Consider the following 19,432-nt stretch of genomic DNA (forward strand, 5'->3'; position numbering starts at 1 on the left):
TGTAGACAATAGTGAATAGGTATTATTATTTATTCTGTCACATTACAAGAAAGTGTTAATATTATAACACTACTAAATAGTAAATTTACTATTTGTTTATTATTATTTATCAAAAATACGTTGTAATTATAATAGAAAATAAAGGTACATTAATATAATAAGCTGTACTTTTATGCTATACGTTTCAAAGTAATGTTTTTGCAGTATCAATATAATGTATATAGTGTTTAGTGATTCAAACTTTGTCGAATCAAAGGATCCCTTTCAATTCGATATTATGCCTTCGAAACTTTGTAGATTGTTAAAAATTATAGTTACATATACTTATGCCGTGTCTGTATTATGTTTAAATAAGTTGATGAAAGCTTAAAAATATAATTACACATAACATGATATCTTTCTTATACCTGATGTATTATTATAACTTTATTTTGATTTCCAGTTAACAAAATTTAATATTTAAATTATGTGATAGTCACATGAAAAATGAAGGAAGATGAGTTTAAGTATATGCTGTATCTCCTGGACAACCTCACTCCTGAAATTTATGAGGTAAGTATTACACATAATAATGTTAAAATAAGCACCTTTGTTATGCTTTGCTTGAAGATGTTAATACAATTTTTTTATTTATTTTAGGAACTCATTCAAGTATTTTTTGATATTAAAGAATCCAAAGCAATTCAACCTCTATCTCAAGACATATTAAATTTTTTTAAACAAAATCTCAAAAACAATCCTGTTACAACATCTGAAATATTGCGATTTTATCAAAATTATGTAACTGCTAAAGACTTGAAAAAAATAAATGCTCTTTATATAGATATTTTAAAGAATGAGGTATCTGAAAACTGTCCTGATAAGCTAATAACGGTTTTATCATTGACTAAATGTAATAATGATTTCTTGTCTCAGTATACAAATGAAATCCTTAATTATATAGCTGGAGATGTGTTTAAGCAACACCGGAAACAAATTTTAATTAGCTTAGTGCCACAAGAGAGGCCACAGTTAATTCACAGTCTAACAGACTTAATCCATGAAAATGATTCACATAAAGCATTTAAACTGACAGCTGAATATATGATAGAACTGTGCTATGAAGATAAAGTACATTGGTTACTAAAAGCTGCAGAAATATATAAACAACAACTACATGACATGAAAACAGTAACATTTCAAATTAACAACTTCACTAAACAATTACTAATAATGGTGCTCATTGATCTCACAAATTGTCCTGAAACATATGATCTAATATCATTGGTAAATCAAATGAGTAATATATTCTCAATTCTTGATACATACACAACAACAGATCAGCAGCTTCAATTTTATTTGACTGAAGTTAAGCGAGAAATGACATTGATAAAATTCTGTTTAGAGAATAATTGTAAAATTACGACAACATCAGTTCTAAATCAAATTTTAGCACAAAGTGCACTAACTGTTATATCTCAAGTATGTCGACTTTCCAAGATGGATAGATATAAAGTATCAAGATTACTAAATATGAATAATGATTTTATTTTGGAGTTAAAAGCTTTAAGCCACAAACATGATAGAAGAAATAAAACAAGTGGAACTAATTGGGATATATCTATTTATAATAGCTACTGTATCATAACAAAAGTTATTGACACAATTTTAGATTCAGTTGAAGGAGCGGAAAACTTAGATGAAATCAATAATTCTATGGATGATATTAGACGACTCCTTGCATCAATACAACCTTTACAATGTTGTATAGAAGTTATAGAAAACATATTTTCCTGTTTATTTTTGAGGTATGAATATGTCTCATGTTATGAACATAATCAAGATTTCCCTTGTGGCACCCATTCTGAATGTTCATATTTTTACTCGAAAAAGCAAATGAAAACTCCAAACAATACAAAGAGTTCTAACACTGGTTTTATGTGTAACTCTTTAATTACTCAAGTCATTTTAAATACCTTAAAGACATGCTTAGAAAATTTATCAAATAGAAATGAAGTAACAACTTGTACTGAATCAAATACCTTAGCAAGATTAAAGCGACTTCTTGATGTGGTTAACCATTCAATATGGAAAATGCAGCTTGTTTCTACTCTATCTCCTGATACAACTCCCATACAGATGAAGCTATGTATGGACTACGTAGAAGTCGATAACAGTACTGAAGATGAAGATAGTGAGATTGATCTAAAGGTAACTAGAAAAAAACCGAAGGTACGGCGCCGTCATACCAATCCGAAACCAAATGGTGAAAGACCTATGCTCGCATCTACCATTTCAGCTTCAGATGAAGGTACATGCAATAAACATTCTAAGCAATAACAAATCCTTATTGGGGGATAATACCGCTAAAGTTTTCTATTTAGGCGTTGCAATTTTAAACAAAAATTCAAAGATACGTTTTTTTACAGTTTGTAGCCTAAAGAAGAATACAATTGACTTTATATCGATAATGCTTGCAAAACCAAATAGCCTGGTAGCTTTGGCACTTTACCATAATGATTTTCCCAAAGCCAATCAAATTTTGGAGGTAAGCTTTGATATTATAAGTTACATTAAGTTTTATAATGGTTTAAGCCTCGTACAAAATCCGAACTGAATCGCAAATGAATCACAACTGTGAATATACAATTTTACTGTCTAAAATGTCAGAGATAATAATGATTTCGGAACTTATCAATATAGATTTGATTCGATGTGATACGAATCAACCCAAAACTACAGAATATAAAACAAAAAAGGTGACAACAAATAAACTTTTTTTATTTAAGATACTTCAATCAAGTTTCTCATTAATTTATGATCAGTAGGGTGTGATGTACCCATGTTTTAGTATAATACAACTAAATCCCACTTTGATTTACAATTAATTTACAAGCAAAACCAATTTAAAAATAACAATCACAATAGTATTTATTCGCCACGGATGCGTTCAACTCCTAAGGTTGAATTAAAAATAGATCAAATCTTACACTTATGAAGATATGTGTCATTTTGTTTCACTACCTCATAATGAATATTTTTATTTTGAAAATATACAAGTAATTATACTGTATACATTGTTAATCAATACGTTATGGTTTAAACATTCTCATTTATTGTTTCCGTGTTTATATAATAAATATTATCGCGTCGATAGCAAGTCAATAACCTATCATGTTGGCATAACAACATATTAATTGTCTGATATGCTAGTTTGTTTACATTGCATCTCATTATAATAATATTATGTTCATATATTTTGTATGTTTTTAAACTTTTTTGTACTAAAACAAACTCGTCTCTGTTTCATGCTTATTGGTGATATATGAATCATCGTTTCTCGTTTATTATTATGATTATTATTTTATCACCGATATTATAAAATAAACATAAAAAGATAGATACTTTATATAGAAATACATTTATCTAATATATAAAAGTCTCGTGTCACAATGTTCGTTCCCATACTCCTCCAAAACGGCTCGTCCGATTCTTATGAATTTTATGCATATTCATTAAGTCTGAAAATCGGCTACAATCTATCTTTCAAACCCCTAAGTGATAAAGGTGGCCCTAAACTTTTATTTTTTGTTTTTATGATACAGCATACAAAAATACATACATTTTCACCCCTCTACGATTATCCCCTATTTTTATTATTATTATATTATTTTTATTATTGTAGATAGTTTTATTGAACTAAAAAAATGTTTCCTAGAACATGTATATGTAACACAAATATACATGGCAAAACAAACGGTTGCCGGGTCAGCTAGTAATTTATAAAATACATTTTATTTATTTACATAAATGTAATCCTCTTACATAAAAAAGAATAATGTTTTTCAGATGTTCGATTTGTCGGACTCTGAAATTGCTACTGAAGTCACATTTACGGAGCAACTCAGGCATCTGATTTCAAAAATTAAAAATATAATTTGCTATAGAGACTGCTCGAGATATCCCACTAAAGAGTTATCTGCCTTGTCTGTGGTATCGACGGAAGTTATGGGCCTAGTTGAAGGATTCCTCGCTGCCAATAGAGCCCCTAATTCTTTTGATATTATTGAGTTGGGATCACGCCACCCACACTTACAACTATACAGTCACCAAAACTCACCATTCATAAATGCCGTAGACATTCTTATAAGCAGTGGTCTAAACAGAGAAATTACGTATGGTCTCATCAATGTTGTCGAAAGAAAACTCGCTGAAGTCAGAAGTAGTACTGATGTTGCATCGGTAAAGAAAATTAATTATATAAGATTCGTTGAAGATATTGCAAGCGTAACTTTTGAAATATTCGGAAATACAGACAAATCATTCAATTTCACAGACAATATATGCGAGTTGATAACTGATTGTAGAATTCCCATTAAGCACAAAGAGTTTTGTAAGCTTAATCAACTTTCAAAAGAATTGAAACAATGCTGTAATGATTTAGAAGAAATAGTCAAACCGAGCGAATCCAAGTTAGATGAAAATTTACTGCAACGATATCACCAAATATACATGAATGTTGTCGCTACGTCCGATAAAGACATATGTAACATCGCAGAAGTCACCCGTCAGGGGACCAAAAAGACAAGAGTTCCGTACCTTAGAAAGTGTTATATGTACACAAAATCAGTGTCTCAATTGGAACACGAACATCTTAATGAATCTCCATCGCCATGTGATACCCCATATTTTGCAGTGCTGGAACGTCATTTACACAATATTTTCGGTAAAATGTTGAACAACAAGGACTTGCCTATAACATTCTTGGAGCCTATATGTAAAAAATTAAATGTCAATTTAATTCCGAAGCTCATCTTGAACTTCTGTCCGTCCATATCCTTAGTGGGCACATCGAAAGAGGCAACAGAAGAAAATTTTAATAACCTGCTTCACGACGTATTTAGTTTTAAGAATCCAGAAGAGAAGCTTTTCGTCGATCCTATAGCGGACTTTGCTCCTTTGCCTCGAACTCCAGACCCTCAATGTCTGACATATGTAGTGTTACATAACTGGGTACTCGCACATATTATCAAGAGAATACATACATCGTTAAATGAAACAGATATGCAACAAAGTATTGACGATCGAACTAAATGTATGAATAGGTACATGGAGCTGGAGAGATTCGAAAAAACTAAAGTGTTATTTGATGAGAACAAATACCTGGCTTCGTTGCATACTTTGATAGATCTCGACAAACTCTTCTTATATTTGCCAAAATTGTTGGAGTGTGGGAAAATTCTGCAATGTCTGAAGATAATAGACTCGCTCTCGGAACGGCAGCTATTGCAAAGTGCGAATTTGAATAATTTAAGAGATTTAATACTATTTAAACTGGCAACTAATTCGATGGTAAATCAAAATTGGAAGTACTGTCAGTATCTAAGATGCCCAGAGTTAAAGGTTGATTTAGTACTAAATAATCTCAATTATTGGTCAGCTGAAGGTGCCTTAGAAATTGTTGATTATTTAAGGTTTATTTTGGATAAATCGTCCGTTGATGATGATTTATTTCAAATTTGTACAGATTGGATGGCTAAAATACCTTTATATGAACAGGTAAGATTATACATGTTATTATTGTTTAGTTAATATTTACTAATAATCATTTAATTACTTTGCAGATAGCGTCAATAATGGGAACTAACCATTGGTATTCTATCTACGAAAAATCTATTGAAAACCCAGAGAACATTGTGGAGATCTTAATGGATAGTCAACAGGTAATATACGAAGCATTTTCTATAAGATCTTCCTTACCGAATGAAACCTCCTTCGAAAAGTCCTTATTCATTATAATAGTGTTTATATTAACCTCGGGAATGTATATTAATTGGTTATTGTAATTTTCAGTTTAAATTATGTTTAGACTGGGCCGACATCCATGACGTAACGGAACATATGAAAAATCTAATCATTGTGAACTTGCTACGACAGTTATTCGAATATTCAAATCAAGCTACTCCCTCCGTAGTTGAAGATCTATTCGCTAGATTATCTCCACCTGAAGCTTTGGAGCTGATGTTAGCCGAAATTTCAAAAGTCAGGAACGTGGAAATGCTTCGAGTGTGTCTCGATTACATAAATTCCCATACAAACTGTTCGAAACCTTTTGAAAATCTAAAAATCGGTCTGCAAATTATTCTGGAAATGGAGGCGAATTTGCGTCATCTATTCTGGGATTTGATTGAGAAACCTTTACTTATGATCGAGCAATTGCTGATGAATGGCAAACTGGATATTCTGACGGACATTCTAAACAAGATATCTCCCAACCTGAAGTACGACACGAATGGAGATTACCTCTATTACAATATGAAAACCATTGACTCGGTTGTGATATCACGCAACGCGGTTGATTCTCTGCTAAGGTACTATGCGGAGAAGGCGTTGGATATGAAAAACCCGCGTGTCTGTCCATCTCCACCTTTAAAACCGTGGGATGATGCGTTACTCCAATCGATTGATTCGATAAACTTGGAAGGTGTGTCGCGGCCATTTGTGATGCCGGAACAGGTGCCTTCAAAGGAACAGTGGGTGGGGGATTTTACGGCAGATAGATGCATGTTGTGTAAAATCTCGATTTTCTCAATGATCATACGGCGACATCACTGTAGAAGATGCGGTCGACTCGTCTGTCACGCGTGTTCTAGGAATAGAATGCAGGTAAGCCTCACAATGAGCTAATAGATAATAGAGTGGTTGGTGACGTTGACCTCATTTTTAAAAATCATGGTTTCTGTTTTAACGATTATTTTGCATAATAAAGTAAGTTTCGCACTCTGGCACTTAGGGTAACCTGCTCGTTAGGGTTGCCTGGAAGAGATATCTGGCAGAAAGAGATTAATAGTGGCAGACCGTTGCAACATAATTTTATTTTTAATAAAAAAATAGTGAATTCAAGCTTAAATAAAAAGTCCTCAGTGGAGATAAGTATCTGTGTCTGACACATTTTTGACACGATTTTGAAACATATGTTTTTCTGGACGTAAATTAATTCTGCACTTACAAAATTCTATTCTATGCAATCGAACGACCTCTGGGTTTATAATCGCGTGCTTAACCACTAAGCCCATTTACTATTTATATATTTATTTCCTATGTCGGTAATTTATTTAAAATTACCTTTATACTAAATAATTTTGTAACACTATATTTTACATCTTTGCCTATGTCTTAGTTTTATTTATTTACACTTCGTTCAATTTATAGAAAAACAAATAACATAATACATAGAAATTGTAAGAGATGCGACCTTATCGTTAATAAGCGATCATCCAGACAACCCTATTTTCTTATGAACCTTATAAAATATGTATATTTGCATTAAAATCTAAACCACCAAAAAGTTAATAAACCATATCCATTTATGACGAAAACAATTACAGGTGCCAACATATCCAAGTGGGGTAAAATTCCGTGTATGCGACGACTGCTATATCCAAACTATGAACAAAAAATCTTCAACGGATCAAGATAATCTCATTACGAGTAGTAATTCTGATTCAGCTGGTAGTGGGGTCACCTGTATGGACTGGAGTCTATCAACCAACGCTAAAAAGAATGATGCTGTGCGTGATGAATTCAGCTATGAATTTACACCCAATGTCACTCTATGCTTGTCTATTATGAAGATGCATACAATAAATCTGGATTATCCCAGGTAAGTTAAATGCCATGGATTATATAGTTTTGAATCTGTTACCATGGTTACGAAGAACGGTCCATGTAAAAATAGTAACAAAAATATGATCTTAATTTAATTTTTGATAACGTAAATGTATATAATAAAAATATATATATTCAAGTTAAGTCAAATCATTTATTCCAAAGTGACCACCTAAAATGGCACTTTTGAACGTCAAATAAAATATAAAGATGATTCTAGTTGCCTCTTTCAAAAGGTAGTTTCGTGTGGAGAAGAATGGGCAAGAAACTCCACACTTACTATTTTAAAATAGGTTTTACAATATTTTGTTTACATGAGTTAAATATATGTGAAGACAATGTAGTCCTAGAATAAAACTACTATACTAAAATAGGCACAGAGTATTACTTACTATCTAAAACCGGTGGCGCTGCAACCTTTTTCGTTCTTCAACTGAGAGTTTCTTAAGGCAGTATTTGCCGCGCACCAGCTCTATGCGACAAGCGGTTGACTGAAGTATTTCCGAACCAATTCGACTTAGAACCTTTACGAAGAGCGTAGGCAATTCTTGAAAGGCTGGTAACGCACAGACGAGCCCATGAGAGTGTCCATGGGCGGCAGTATTACTTAACATACGATGAGCCTCGTGCCCGTTTTTTTTCCTATAAAAAAATTACCTTTTATGTCCGGGCCTCAGATTTTTGTATCTATTTCGTGATCATTTCTTTTTTCTAATAGGCAAGTAGTAAGTATCCTATCCCTATTTATAGGGTATTAGTCCTACCATACGTAGCGCTAAGTTTATCTCCCGTATGTCAAAGTTTTTGACAGTCACGGTCCGCGCTTAGTCTCCTTTCTGAATCTTACGTATACTGTTGTAACAGTATCTAAGACTATTTTCTATTATCTATTGTTATGTAGATTTCTTCTCGACCGAAGCGACGAAATAGCCCGAGAGCTGTCGATCGGCAGTTGTGGGGATTCAAGATGGCTCGTACGCGCTCGACGCTCGCTGTTACTAGCCGCTGCCGAGTTGTACTCGCGCGCACCTAGTGACAAGCCGTGAGTTTTTTTTTAAATTAATGTATTCATGACTTTGTATTTTATTTATTTATTCAAGCAGACATCATTCCTTATTATTTCCTAAAGGGACTAGTTTAAAAAATTTCGGAACCCTACACTAATTGAAACATGAAGTTAATGTAATGTATGTACATTTGACAAGTAATAGTTAAATTAGGTTTAACTTTAAAATAAACAAATGAGGAAATAATCGATTCGATTAATTTACCGAGAATGTCACATCTCTTATAACCAATAGAAAAGTAGAAAATGGCCGTTTCACAATTTGACGGTTTCACTTCGATAGATTACAATCTACCGAATAGTAATACGTTAAATTGTAAGCAGTTCGTTGAAATTTACAATCTTTCGACAGTTTACAATCTCGCGAGATAGATTACAATCTAACGGTGTTTAAAATTTTACGGTGACAGATATAAGTCAGTTTTGGCCAAAACGTGTTTTGAAACCAGGGACAAATGGGATCATGGAATTCCTGGGGTATCTAGAGGATACACGAATAAATTTAGTTAAAAGTTAACTAAATTTATAAACGCAAACGATATTTGTTACTGGATTACTGTTTTTTTTTACTTGTGATATTTTTTAGGGGAGCTCAAGTAGCAGAGACAGGAGCGGCTCACGTAGCCCGATGTCTCTCTCACGCAGAAGCCATGGACACGCTTGTCCAACATCAGGCTCACCACTTGGTGCCGCACCATGGCGCCCATCCCAGTAAGTTTTTTTTTATTAACCGCCTTTACAGAGGAGGTTTTCTGTTTGTCATGGTACTCTGAGTGTGAATGTGATATTGTAATTGGATATTTTATGACATGATTTAGACTTGCAAAACGGCGTATGCGTGTCCTTCTGGAAAATTCGTGATCAGAAATTTCTCGGAAATTTAAAGTCAGAATGCCAACTAAGGGAACAGTCCAGTTTCATCAAAATTGGTTTATAAATTTTCGAGATATGGTTATCTATGCATGGAGGGGACACGTATGTATCTAAGTAAAAAAAAAAAGAAAAAAAAAGGATGGTCATGAAAAATGTGTGTTTTTGAACTCGATTCGGCAGTACGTAAACTAAAATTGGAACGAAACAGAGAAGATTGGCATGGCCCTTGCGCAAGGATGACACGCAAAATTGTGAAGCGTTCCACATTTTTTTTTAACGCACAACGGACCTATTATGTGTCTAAGTGCGGAAACTGAGCCCACCAACCTTAATGTACAATATATATTATGGTCTATATTGTTTATTTTTCCTGATCTACTTAGTTATAGTTTTCTTTACATGCCTTTCATTTTCTAACCATATTTAAACTAATTTCCAGGCCAAATAGTCCGTTCACTTTTGGAAGCTGAAAAATGGGAGTTGGCCCTGGAAATAGCCACGAAATCTGGTATTCCGCGATCGAGTGTCCTCGCCGCTTGGGGCAAGGCGTGCTTAAAAGCGGGCTGCTTCAGGGAGGCGAGGAGGAAATTTGCTTTGTGTTTTAAAACTACACCAAACGTTTATATTGATATGTCAGAGGAGCTGGAGTACGGAAAGGAGGCGGCCGAAGTACAGTTTACGAACAGAAAGGTCCATAGTTTGAGGACTGGCGAAAGGTATAATGGAATGGCCTGAATAGGAGACATTTTAGGTGACGTGGAATGTCGGGTTCATTCCTTTAGTCCGTTCGTCCCTAGGACTCGTTTAGGGAACTCTTAAAACGAAATTCCACGTCACTGAGTCAACTTTTTGAGAAAAAAATATAATATAACTAGCAGACCGGCCAAGCGTTGCTGTGGCTAAGATTTTTGCTATATTACATATGTAGTAGTAAACTATTCAAGGGAAACGGTAGGAGAACTTAAGTGAAAGGTAGATAGCTTAAGTGAAACGTTAGTACTTGGTACTTTTAACACAGCGCCATCTGTTAGAATTGTATTAAATAATAAAAAAATATTTGCAATAAAATAATATTGCGGGTATAAATTGAGATGTAAGCTCCTATCTTTTAAGTTGGATCAAACTACACACGGTGTGCAAATTTGATTGAAATCGGTTCGGTAGTTTAGGAGTCCATAGCGGACAAACAACGTGACACGTAATTTATATATATTAAGATTATAATATCTAATACTATAAACTTGTTCATTCAAGGGTCCTAGTTTCATCAAAACCGGTTTTGTAGTTTTTAAGAGATGGGAATTTGTGGGACTTAATGTATGCATCTTGGTAAATTCAAGTTAAGTTGATATGGGATGTCGGCTCTATTTATTATAGTGAAGAATTTAATCACTACTGATATTAGTTCTTACAATTTTGTAAAAAATCCCCACGTCACTTAAAAAAATATATTTTAATATTGAGGGTATTTACTCAATAAATTTTTCCTATTAACTTCCATAACGTCTTTAGAGATCGTAATAATTGCTTGGAACATAATAACTGGGTTCGATTCTCGGCGACTGTTTATTTATTTAATACATAACACACAAACGACCCGGGCGCTGAAAAATATACTAAACTCAAAAATGCAAAGAACATAATAAAGTAAGAATTAAGAATAAAAAATGTGTTGTCAGCTAAAAATAATAGGCACTAGTCTCGGTGATACCAACTTGGGGGTTCCCCTAACTCCAGTGTCTATAACTGAAATTTAATAAAGCTATAACACTCCAAGATAGATTTCTTTTTAAATTCATATTTAAAATTACCTCACTAACCGAGTGTACATTAAAAACTTTAGGGGTTTATCGATATTTAGGGGTATTTGAAGTCCTAGGGGGAAGAGTGGAACAGTCTGTAGGAGTTAGCATCACCGTGTCTACTACTCCATGCCCCAAAGGTCTCAAATATGCTTTGAACTCAACACCAGGTGCCTTTCGACATCGAGTACACAATCAGAAGGTCGGGCGCGTACAAACCCACCATTACTTAATGAAATAATTAATATGCTTGAAGAGATGAATTATCCAGTGAACCAACAGCTGCTTGATAAAGCTGAAAATATTAAGGTAAGTGAACATATCATTTCACCCAGATTTTTTTTTACAATTTGAGGGTACACGTAAAATCAATATTTGCTACTGTGCACAACCATCAGTTTTTTTGACGTTTTACCTAATACTTTAAAAGAGTAAGAGAGAAAAAGAGATTTTGCATGTCACTTAAACCGCTGAACTGGTTATTATGAAATTTGTGTTTGTTGTTACATCTCAAGTCTTGATGAATTTTATCCTTCGTCAATCTAAGAACAGTGATGCGCTTCAGCGTGCGACTCTCATGGCTGAGGTCCTTGGTTCGATCCCTGCACCAATGAACTTTCTTTCTATGTGCGCATTTAACATTCGTTCGAACGGTGAAGGAAAACATCGTGAGGAAACCGACTTGCCTTAGACCCAAAAAGTCGACGGCGTGGCACAGGAGGCTGATAACCTACTTGCCTATTAGATTGACAAATGATCGTGAAACAGATACAGAAATCTGAGGCCAAGATCTAAAAAAGATTTTACCGCCACCGATTTATTAAAGCAGCATCCAAAAAATATACGTTAATAAAATCTTTCACAGACAACCAACGAAAAACTATCTACGATGAATACAAACAAGAAGATACTCCCATTAACAGAACCAGCTCTAAACATAATGCATATGTTGGCGAACGTTAAAAAGATCAAACAAGGCGATTATAGTGATTTCCAAACGGCGACAATTCAGCCGAAAAAATCGTTAAATATTCTACGACGTAATAATAATACGGAGAAATCTGATTATCAGAACAAAAAGCTTGATCCGTTTTTTTACAAGGAATGTGTGTTTTATTTAAGTAATTATGGATCTCATGTTGCGAATATCATGTTTTATTTGAAGCATAGTAATTTGGGGGAGGTGATAAAGTATTGCTACGAAAATGCAGTGGACAAAGAGATATTTACCGAATCAGTATATATGGAGTGTTTGAAGAAGGATAAAGTTAGTGAGATGTTGAAGGCGATGAGTGATTTCGACAGTAGTCTCGAGATGTGGTCGGTGAGTAAGTATATACGTAGTATAGAATTTAGTTATTCAATATTATGTTTCTTGTGTCGTCTGTGTCCGATTTAAACAATTATTGCACATAGAACTTGTTTTGCATTTCTCGCAATTTTATTATGTTTGATATATATAATTAATTCTTTTGTAAATAGTTTTGCAAAAGAAATGAAACATGAATTGCTACGTACGTCAGGTGGCAACGCGACTTTTTTTTCCGATCCGTTTTATGTTTCCATTCGTTACATTTATTGTATAATATTAATTGTATTACATAGATTATATCTTGTAGCTTGGATGTGTTATATTCATATGTCGCAGCCAACTAGCTTAATTAGCCGTTCTATTAACAGTCTAGCCTCTTAACCAAACAGCGCCGTTTAACTAGCCTGAAAGATATACAGCCAGTTGATCAAACAGCTAGGCAAATGACTTGGATCGATGACGTTTCATTACTTGCCTAGCCTGTTGACTGTTCATTTAAATTTAATTCCACTTTCTGCCACTTTCAAACTCGAAACGAATCTTTTAAAACTGTCAATATGGCGTCGGAAACCACAACTTTAATGGTATTTCCAAAGTTTAATGAAAAACATTAAGTACAATGGAAGAGTGTAGTGACAATAATAATGTGCTGCTGACCGACTCAAGCTATTTAATTTTAAAGAAATATTTTTTTATCTCAGATGAAACATCTTTTTATTTCTGCCACATCACTCAATCGTACGAATGGCCTAAGCATTAGCCAGACAGTTTATAAATGTTGTTATAAACGCTACGGCTAATATCTTTCAGGCCGCTAGTTAAACAGCGCTGTTAATTAAAAAGGCTAGGCGTCTTATTAAGCTGGTTAGCTGCGACATATACATTGTATCCTGGATTCTCAAATGGCGTCTGTTAAAACAGTCAAATGTCAACTTAAAATTGCGCCAACACAATAATTTTAATTCAACGTTTTTGGCGCCTACTCGGTTGCTACGCTGTAAATCGAATTAAATTCTTTAAAATAAATATAGGTATAAGAATAATACTCGATGAATGATTGATTGAACATTACAGGAATACATAATGCACATATGCCGTACATTAGAGATGAACAAACGTCTCGATGCACTATACGCGTTGCAGTGCGGTAGTGGACAACATGCGCGTGCGTCGGCCTCTTGTGCTTTGCTTTATTCGCGGCCAGTGATTGGACAAACGTTTGCCACTCTTTTGGCAAGACAACATCACCTTACTGCGGGGTTACATCATTTGGGACAATGTGTTCCGGTTGCTAATAGTAAGTGAACATTTATTTGATTTAGTTTAAATGCCTTTTTATTTGTTAAACTTAATTAAGAGATTAACTTAAAAGGTTTATTTAAGATAATTAAACTATAATATTCTGACCTTTTTGGAAGAAATAGTATAGTGATTAATTATCACTAAGAAAAGTTCAGTCCCCTAATAATTGTTTAAAAAGAAAAATTTTATGTCCAAAATTCGACTGACGCCAAGTGTACTGGATCATAGTTTTCAACATTTTATCCTCAACTGAACCCAAAACCATTGTGTAAAATGCAATAAATGCGATACCAACTTGGGAAGTGGCTTCAAACGTATAATTAGTTATTAATTTTAATGTGTTTACATTAAAAATCTATGCTATTTTTAGGAATAAATGACCCTAAATCAATACAGTTCCATCTAGATCGAAATACCATAGACAATTTGATGACAACATTTTCCCGACAAATGGAATTGGCTAAGTACTTGGCTAACTGTGAAACCGCTAACAGACTGAACGACAAAGTGATACACGATATAATACCCTTCAACACGCGTCAGTCAGAGACAACAGACCATAGACCGCTGACACTCTTTGGTTCTAATACAGATAAAATTAAACTTATAGCCGTTATACTGGCAGCTGGACAGTCGATAGAAAGTGGATTTGAACTAGCTTTTAAGTAAGTTAATTACTTAACTAGATTTGTTTAAAACTTTGATATTTTCCTGTACCTCAATGGAGCCTTGCAGAGGTAGTTCTGCATCTCATACACTTTCTTTATAGGTAAATAGGACTTCTCTGTCTGACACACGTGGATTCTTGGGCTCTATATATCATTATATATGTATACTTCTACTGTACGAGTGTATCAGCCCGGTAGATGGCGCAGTCGGTATCTAGGTTATTAATCTATACAGCAAATAAACAGCTAAATATTCTGAGCATGTGTTCGTAATTAAACTCCTAGATGGCTGGACAGACTTTGATTAAAAAAATTGTGCGTTCAAGTGGAGTCGAGAATGATTTAATGTGGAAGCATTTTTCTTTTTTAAATCTGAATAATATTTATTATCTAAAGTTATAAATATATATAAACGATTACTTTTTTTTACAGAATTATAACAGAACACAAGCTAGATTCAATGAATATATACAGTCACGTGGCTAGATATATGGTAAACACGGATCGATTCACGGAAGTGAAGACATTGGCTAAGTGTATACGAAATTCAAAAGAAACAGCTGCTAAGTAAGATCTTTTACCTCCGTCTCCTGTGGTTTATTAGCGAAATATGGTGGTTTAGTTCCGAAACAATTTTTTAAACGTTTATTTATTTCTCACAATACCTTTTTATTTAAAACTACTATATCAGCCAGACTATATGAAAATATATTTTTACACTTTGTTTTTAAGTTGTAATTGTTTCGGGTTTAAAAACACAAGTTTATTTATCCTATAGAAATGATCAATAATCGAGACACTACATATGGCATATACACTGACACTCAAATAAACCTAGTTATTTTTTATTTTAAAATAAAATTGCATTAAAACCTTTTTATTCGTCATTTTAAAGTTTTTGTTACTAGTAACTTTTTTCTAGTCTGATGAGCGACCAAGTATTAGAAGCGGGGGTGTCGGCCGTGGTTCGGCGCTGCGAGTCTCGAGGGCAACTGTTTGACGAACAAGCTGAAATACTCATTGCAGACATTAATAGTGTTACTATAAAGGTGTGTATAGTTTAATCAAAAAAAAATCATATTCAATATATACTAATTGATAAATCTAACCATAATTTGTAGGTAGTTAGAAAAGATTTGAACACAAAAAAGTTTTTAGATTTAGCCTTTTAAAATTGTAAAGAAAGATTTCATATTTGCATCCCTTATTATTGATTTTATATAACATATATTCCTTTATATGCATATTTAAACATGTCAGTGAATTTCACAAAAAACAATAACAATTTGTCTACTTCATTGAAAGTTCAAACATTACTACTATATTGATAATGATATATATTATTAAATAGCCTTGAGCCAAGAAACCATAAAAAGCCTATTTATATGAGCTAATGATAATACTGTTATTATAAAAAATAAATAATTATGGACTAAATAAATGGGTAAATTGATATAGATAAAGAAAACTTGTTAAAACAGTAGCAGATATTTTTTTTTGTATCCCACAGATGATGAATTTCTTTCGACTATTCTCACATTTACATAAATTTAACAGATATCCTGTTATCTTACCTGCCACAATGTAAGCAGCGCCTACATCATGGCAGCTCGTAATGATCGCACCAACGACCTGCGCCGCGTGTTGCAAGAAGCTGAGAGAATTGGCAATGATCAAGTGCGGAATGCGTGCTTAAAGAGACTTACAACTAAAAATAAAGCCTAGCTGAACTGTTTGATATTATATCTGTGATTATATTTGTAGGGATTGAGTATATTCGAGAGAAATATTTCTATTGTTAAAAAGTCATATTATTATTATAAAGAAATTGGGTATAATCATTTTAATAACTATTAATCACTGCCTTTTTGGCGTGCTTTATTATAAAATCTAAAAAGTGCAATGCAATTAATTCCTTGTTTTATATAAAAAGTTTTATTAAAAAAGTATAATGTTCTCAAAGTACACATCCGAGACACAACCATTATATTAGAGTAAACAACCAATTAATTGTTTTTGGTCTCAGTTTGTGATAATTATTACCAAATAAGTTGAATATTCATTGTATAATTTTAAAATATATGGATTATTATAAATACATTTTTTTTCTTACAATGTGGCAATATAGACATTACACAAGTCAACAAAAAAAATATTTTTCTTTGAGTCTGTTATTTAGTGAATATTTTCTGATTGTATACATCGAAAAAGAAGCAGAAACTCTATTTATAATAAATAAAGTTTGCTTTTGTACCTTTACACAATGTAAAACGAATATTATAGTGTTTTAGCAGTTTTTTTAGGAGCCGTTGCATAGAAGATACAGGAGAGGGGCAGGGGGGCTGTAGGTGTGTAGCGGGAGTGACAAACTGTTAAAGGCAGTTCTGCTTCACAATGGAAATAAATTTCCATCTCTTCCCCTTGCTCATTCTGTAATGCTTAAAGAAAATTACGAGAGCGTTAAAATGTTGCTACAAGTTTTAAAATATGAAGAGTACGTTTAAGTTTGCCAGTGATAGGAGATTTCAAAATGGTTGGATTTCTGATGGGAATGCAAGGCGGGTACACTAAATATCCGTGTTACATTTGTTTATGGGACAGTAGAGCCGATGCACTTCACTACCAGCAGCACTCATGGCCACAACGGAGCGAGTTTTAAATAGGACAACATAATGTCAAAAATGAACCGATTGTGAAGCCCGATCATATTTTAATGCCTCCTTTGCACATTAAATTAGGTCTGATGAAGCAGTTCGTAAAGGCTCTGCGTCAAGACTCTGAGGCCTTTCAATATTTAAAACCATTTTTCCCGAAATTGTCAGAGGCTAAAATTAAAGCTGGTATTTTCATTGGTCCACAAATAAAGAAAATAATAGCCAGTGAACAATTCCTACAGCTCCTCAGTACCCATGAAAAACAAGCGTGGCTCAGCCTTAAAGCAGTGATTAATGGCTTTCTTGGCAACAGAAGGGCAGAGAATTACACGGAGCTTATTACTGATATGCTTCACAACTTCAAAGTTATGGGTTGCAGAATGTCATTGAAAGTCCACATGATACATGCTCATTTGGATAACTTTAAAGACAACTTAGGTGCATATTCAGAAGAGCAAGGGGAACGTTTCCACCAAGATGTAATAAACTTTGAAAAGCGTTATCAAGGACAATATAATGAAAACATGATGGGTGACTACATTTGGGGGCTCATACGAAAAAGTTCCAACTTACACAGAAGAAATACCAAGTCTGTTCATTTTTAAAGTCTTATTTGTATTATTTTTTGTATTTGTGGGTTTATATATGCCGTCTTGTATAATTAAAGTCAATAAAAAAATGTGAATTCAAAACTGTTTTCCTTTTACATGTAATAATTGAAATTAAAAAATAGAGCTCTTTCATAAAAAATAAATTTCGTTGTAGTAACTACAAAAGCAAACTTTAATAGATAAAAATATTTTTTCTTTAATTAGTTAGGCATAAGTAATCAAAATCAGAGGTACAGAACGCAGACTCAAAATTTGTGTTGACCCGTGTTATTAATCATGTAAAGTCAAAATATTGGTCTAAATTAATAGAAGTAAAAGACAAATCAATATCCAGTTGATATATTAATAGTTTTCATAATATTAGGAAATGACAGTCTTTTTTACCAGCAGCCATTTAGGCAAGACTCCAACTCTTCATATCTCATTTGAGAGAAAAGCACATTTAATGGACCTCCACCCGTGGCTGTGATGATGGGCATGATTAGTTGTTCGCCTCTTTGCTTAATCTTAGACTCAGTCGATGTGATATAGATGCTGCTTTATTGGGCTGCCATTCTTAGTTTCTTCAACCTTTTTAAGCTATTGATACTAGTTTTAAATAAATTGGAGTGAGCATTTTGTAAATGTTTGTACATTTTTCTATTCAATAACTTGGATTTTTTTTACTGACACTGCCCTTACTAAACATGCCTCTTTACTTCATCTTAGACTCAGTCTTTGTGACAAAGATAGTTCTTTATTGAGCTGCCATTGCCTTCTTTTTTGGTTTCTTCAACCTTTTTAAGCCATTGATACTAGTTTTTAATAAATTAGAGTATGCATTTGTAAATGTTTCTACATCTTTCTGTTCAATAACTGTTGATATTTTTTTACTACGACACTGTGCCCTCATTAAACATTTGTACTCAGGATTTGGAATAGCTAAACCACCCTTAGGATTCGGTGTTTTACGACCATCGTCTGGAAATGAGAAATTCATGGTTATTAATAAGGATTAAACAATCTTGCTAGAAAAGAATAATGCAAGCTTACATCTTTTCATTGTCACTGTTACTGATCCCGTCGTTCTTGCATTCTGGAACAGCTTAGTGAGCTCATTTAGAAACTTAAACAATAAAAAAATTATTAGCTATCTCACCAGTAGTGATAAAATTTACCTTCACTAATAATTTCTTACCACTTCATTATTTAATAAGACCATTCTTTAAAAAAATATATTTTCTATGGGTAAATATTTCTAGTCGAACTGAATTAATTATAACAATTAATAATTTAATATTTAAATATTTGATTTAAATGTGGTTTTAAATTTTACACGAATGCAACAAAATTCCACACGTTAACTTTATGTCATTGTCAAATTGTCAATATCACACTAGCTTGTTTGTCAGTTATCAATTAGGACTTAAGATACATAAACCATAGAATACGTGTAAATAGTTTAATCCACAGATATTGAATACACGTACATATTTAAACCTTTCGAAGTATCACAAA

General features: G+C 33.3%; 2 protein-coding genes and 1 non-coding gene across 4 annotated transcripts; 2 read left to right on the forward strand and 1 right to left on the reverse strand.

Annotated features, from left to right (window-relative positions):
- The first annotated feature begins 95 nt into the window (after nt 1-95).
- Nucleotides 96-16,764, forward strand: LOC125053663 (zinc finger FYVE domain-containing protein 26 homolog). Of its 2 annotated transcripts, XM_047655151.1 has the most exons (18): nt 96-144; nt 443-552; nt 640-2,290; nt 2,409-2,527; nt 3,829-5,538; nt 5,604-5,702; nt 5,833-6,645; nt 7,368-7,642; nt 8,549-8,689; nt 9,300-9,424; nt 10,026-10,302; nt 11,559-11,697; nt 12,254-12,712; nt 13,775-13,997; nt 14,373-14,667; nt 15,103-15,237; nt 15,593-15,719; nt 16,228-16,764. In XM_047655151.1, the coding sequence occupies exons 2-18, from the start codon at nt 487-489 to the stop codon at nt 16,393-16,395; spliced, it is 6,822 nt and encodes a 2,273-aa protein (XP_047511107.1). In that variant the 5' UTR covers nt 96-144; nt 443-486; the 3' UTR covers nt 16,396-16,764. The 2 variants fall into 2 exon arrangements, with proteins under 2 accessions (XP_047511107.1, XP_047511115.1); XM_047655159.1 differs by lacking the exons at nt 14,373-14,667; nt 15,103-15,237; nt 15,593-15,719; nt 16,228-16,764 and having other exon boundaries at nt 12,254-12,716; nt 13,775-13,998.
- On the forward strand, nt 9,751-9,857 carry LOC125055489. Its single transcript, XR_007117912.1, has one exon. It is a non-coding gene; the product is annotated as a U6 spliceosomal RNA (small nuclear RNA).
- A 1,494-nt stretch (nt 16,765-18,258) lies between the features above and the next one.
- Nucleotides 18,259-19,302, reverse strand: LOC125053683 (signal recognition particle 14 kDa protein). The gene is made up of 3 exons (XM_047655184.1): nt 19,113-19,302; nt 18,968-19,040; nt 18,259-18,895 (listed from the first exon to the last, which is right to left on the reverse strand). Exons 1-3 carry the CDS (start codon nt 19,134-19,136, stop codon nt 18,672-18,674), a joined length of 321 nt encoding a protein of 106 aa, XP_047511140.1. The 5' UTR covers nt 19,137-19,302; the 3' UTR covers nt 18,259-18,671.
- Between the last annotated feature and the right edge of the window lie 130 nt (nt 19,303-19,432).

This window comes from Pieris napi, chromosome 1 (genome assembly GCF_905475465.1).
Source record: "Pieris napi chromosome 1, ilPieNapi1.2, whole genome shotgun sequence".
Taxonomy (NCBI): Eukaryota; Metazoa; Arthropoda; class Insecta; order Lepidoptera; family Pieridae; genus Pieris; species Pieris napi.

What these genes read in the sequence shown, in the direction of transcription:
- LOC125053663 (XM_047655151.1), top strand. Translation starts at nt 487, where the DNA reads ATGAAGGAAGATGAGTTTAAGTATATGCTGTATCTCCTGGACAACCTC. An exon ending in AGTTTGAGGACTGGCGAAAG is followed by an intron (nt 10,303 to 11,558) that starts GTATAATGGAAT and finishes ACTCAACACCAG; the next exon opens with GTGCCTTTCGACATCGAGTA. An exon ending in TTAATAGTGTTACTATAAAG is followed by an intron (nt 15,720 to 16,227) that starts GTGTGTATAGTT and finishes TAAATTTAACAG; the next exon opens with ATATCCTGTTATCTTACCTG.
- LOC125053683 (XM_047655184.1), bottom strand. Translation starts at nt 19,136, where the DNA reads ATGGTCTTATTAAATAATGAAGTG. An exon ending in TCTTATTAAATAATGAAGTG is followed by an intron (nt 19,041 to 19,112) that starts GTAAGAAATTAT and finishes TTATTGTTTAAG; the next exon opens with TTTCTAAATGAGCTCACTAA. An exon ending in AACAGTGACAATGAAAAGAT is followed by an intron (nt 18,896 to 18,967) that starts GTAAGCTTGCAT and finishes TCTCATTTCCAG; the next exon opens with ACGATGGTCGTAAAACACCG.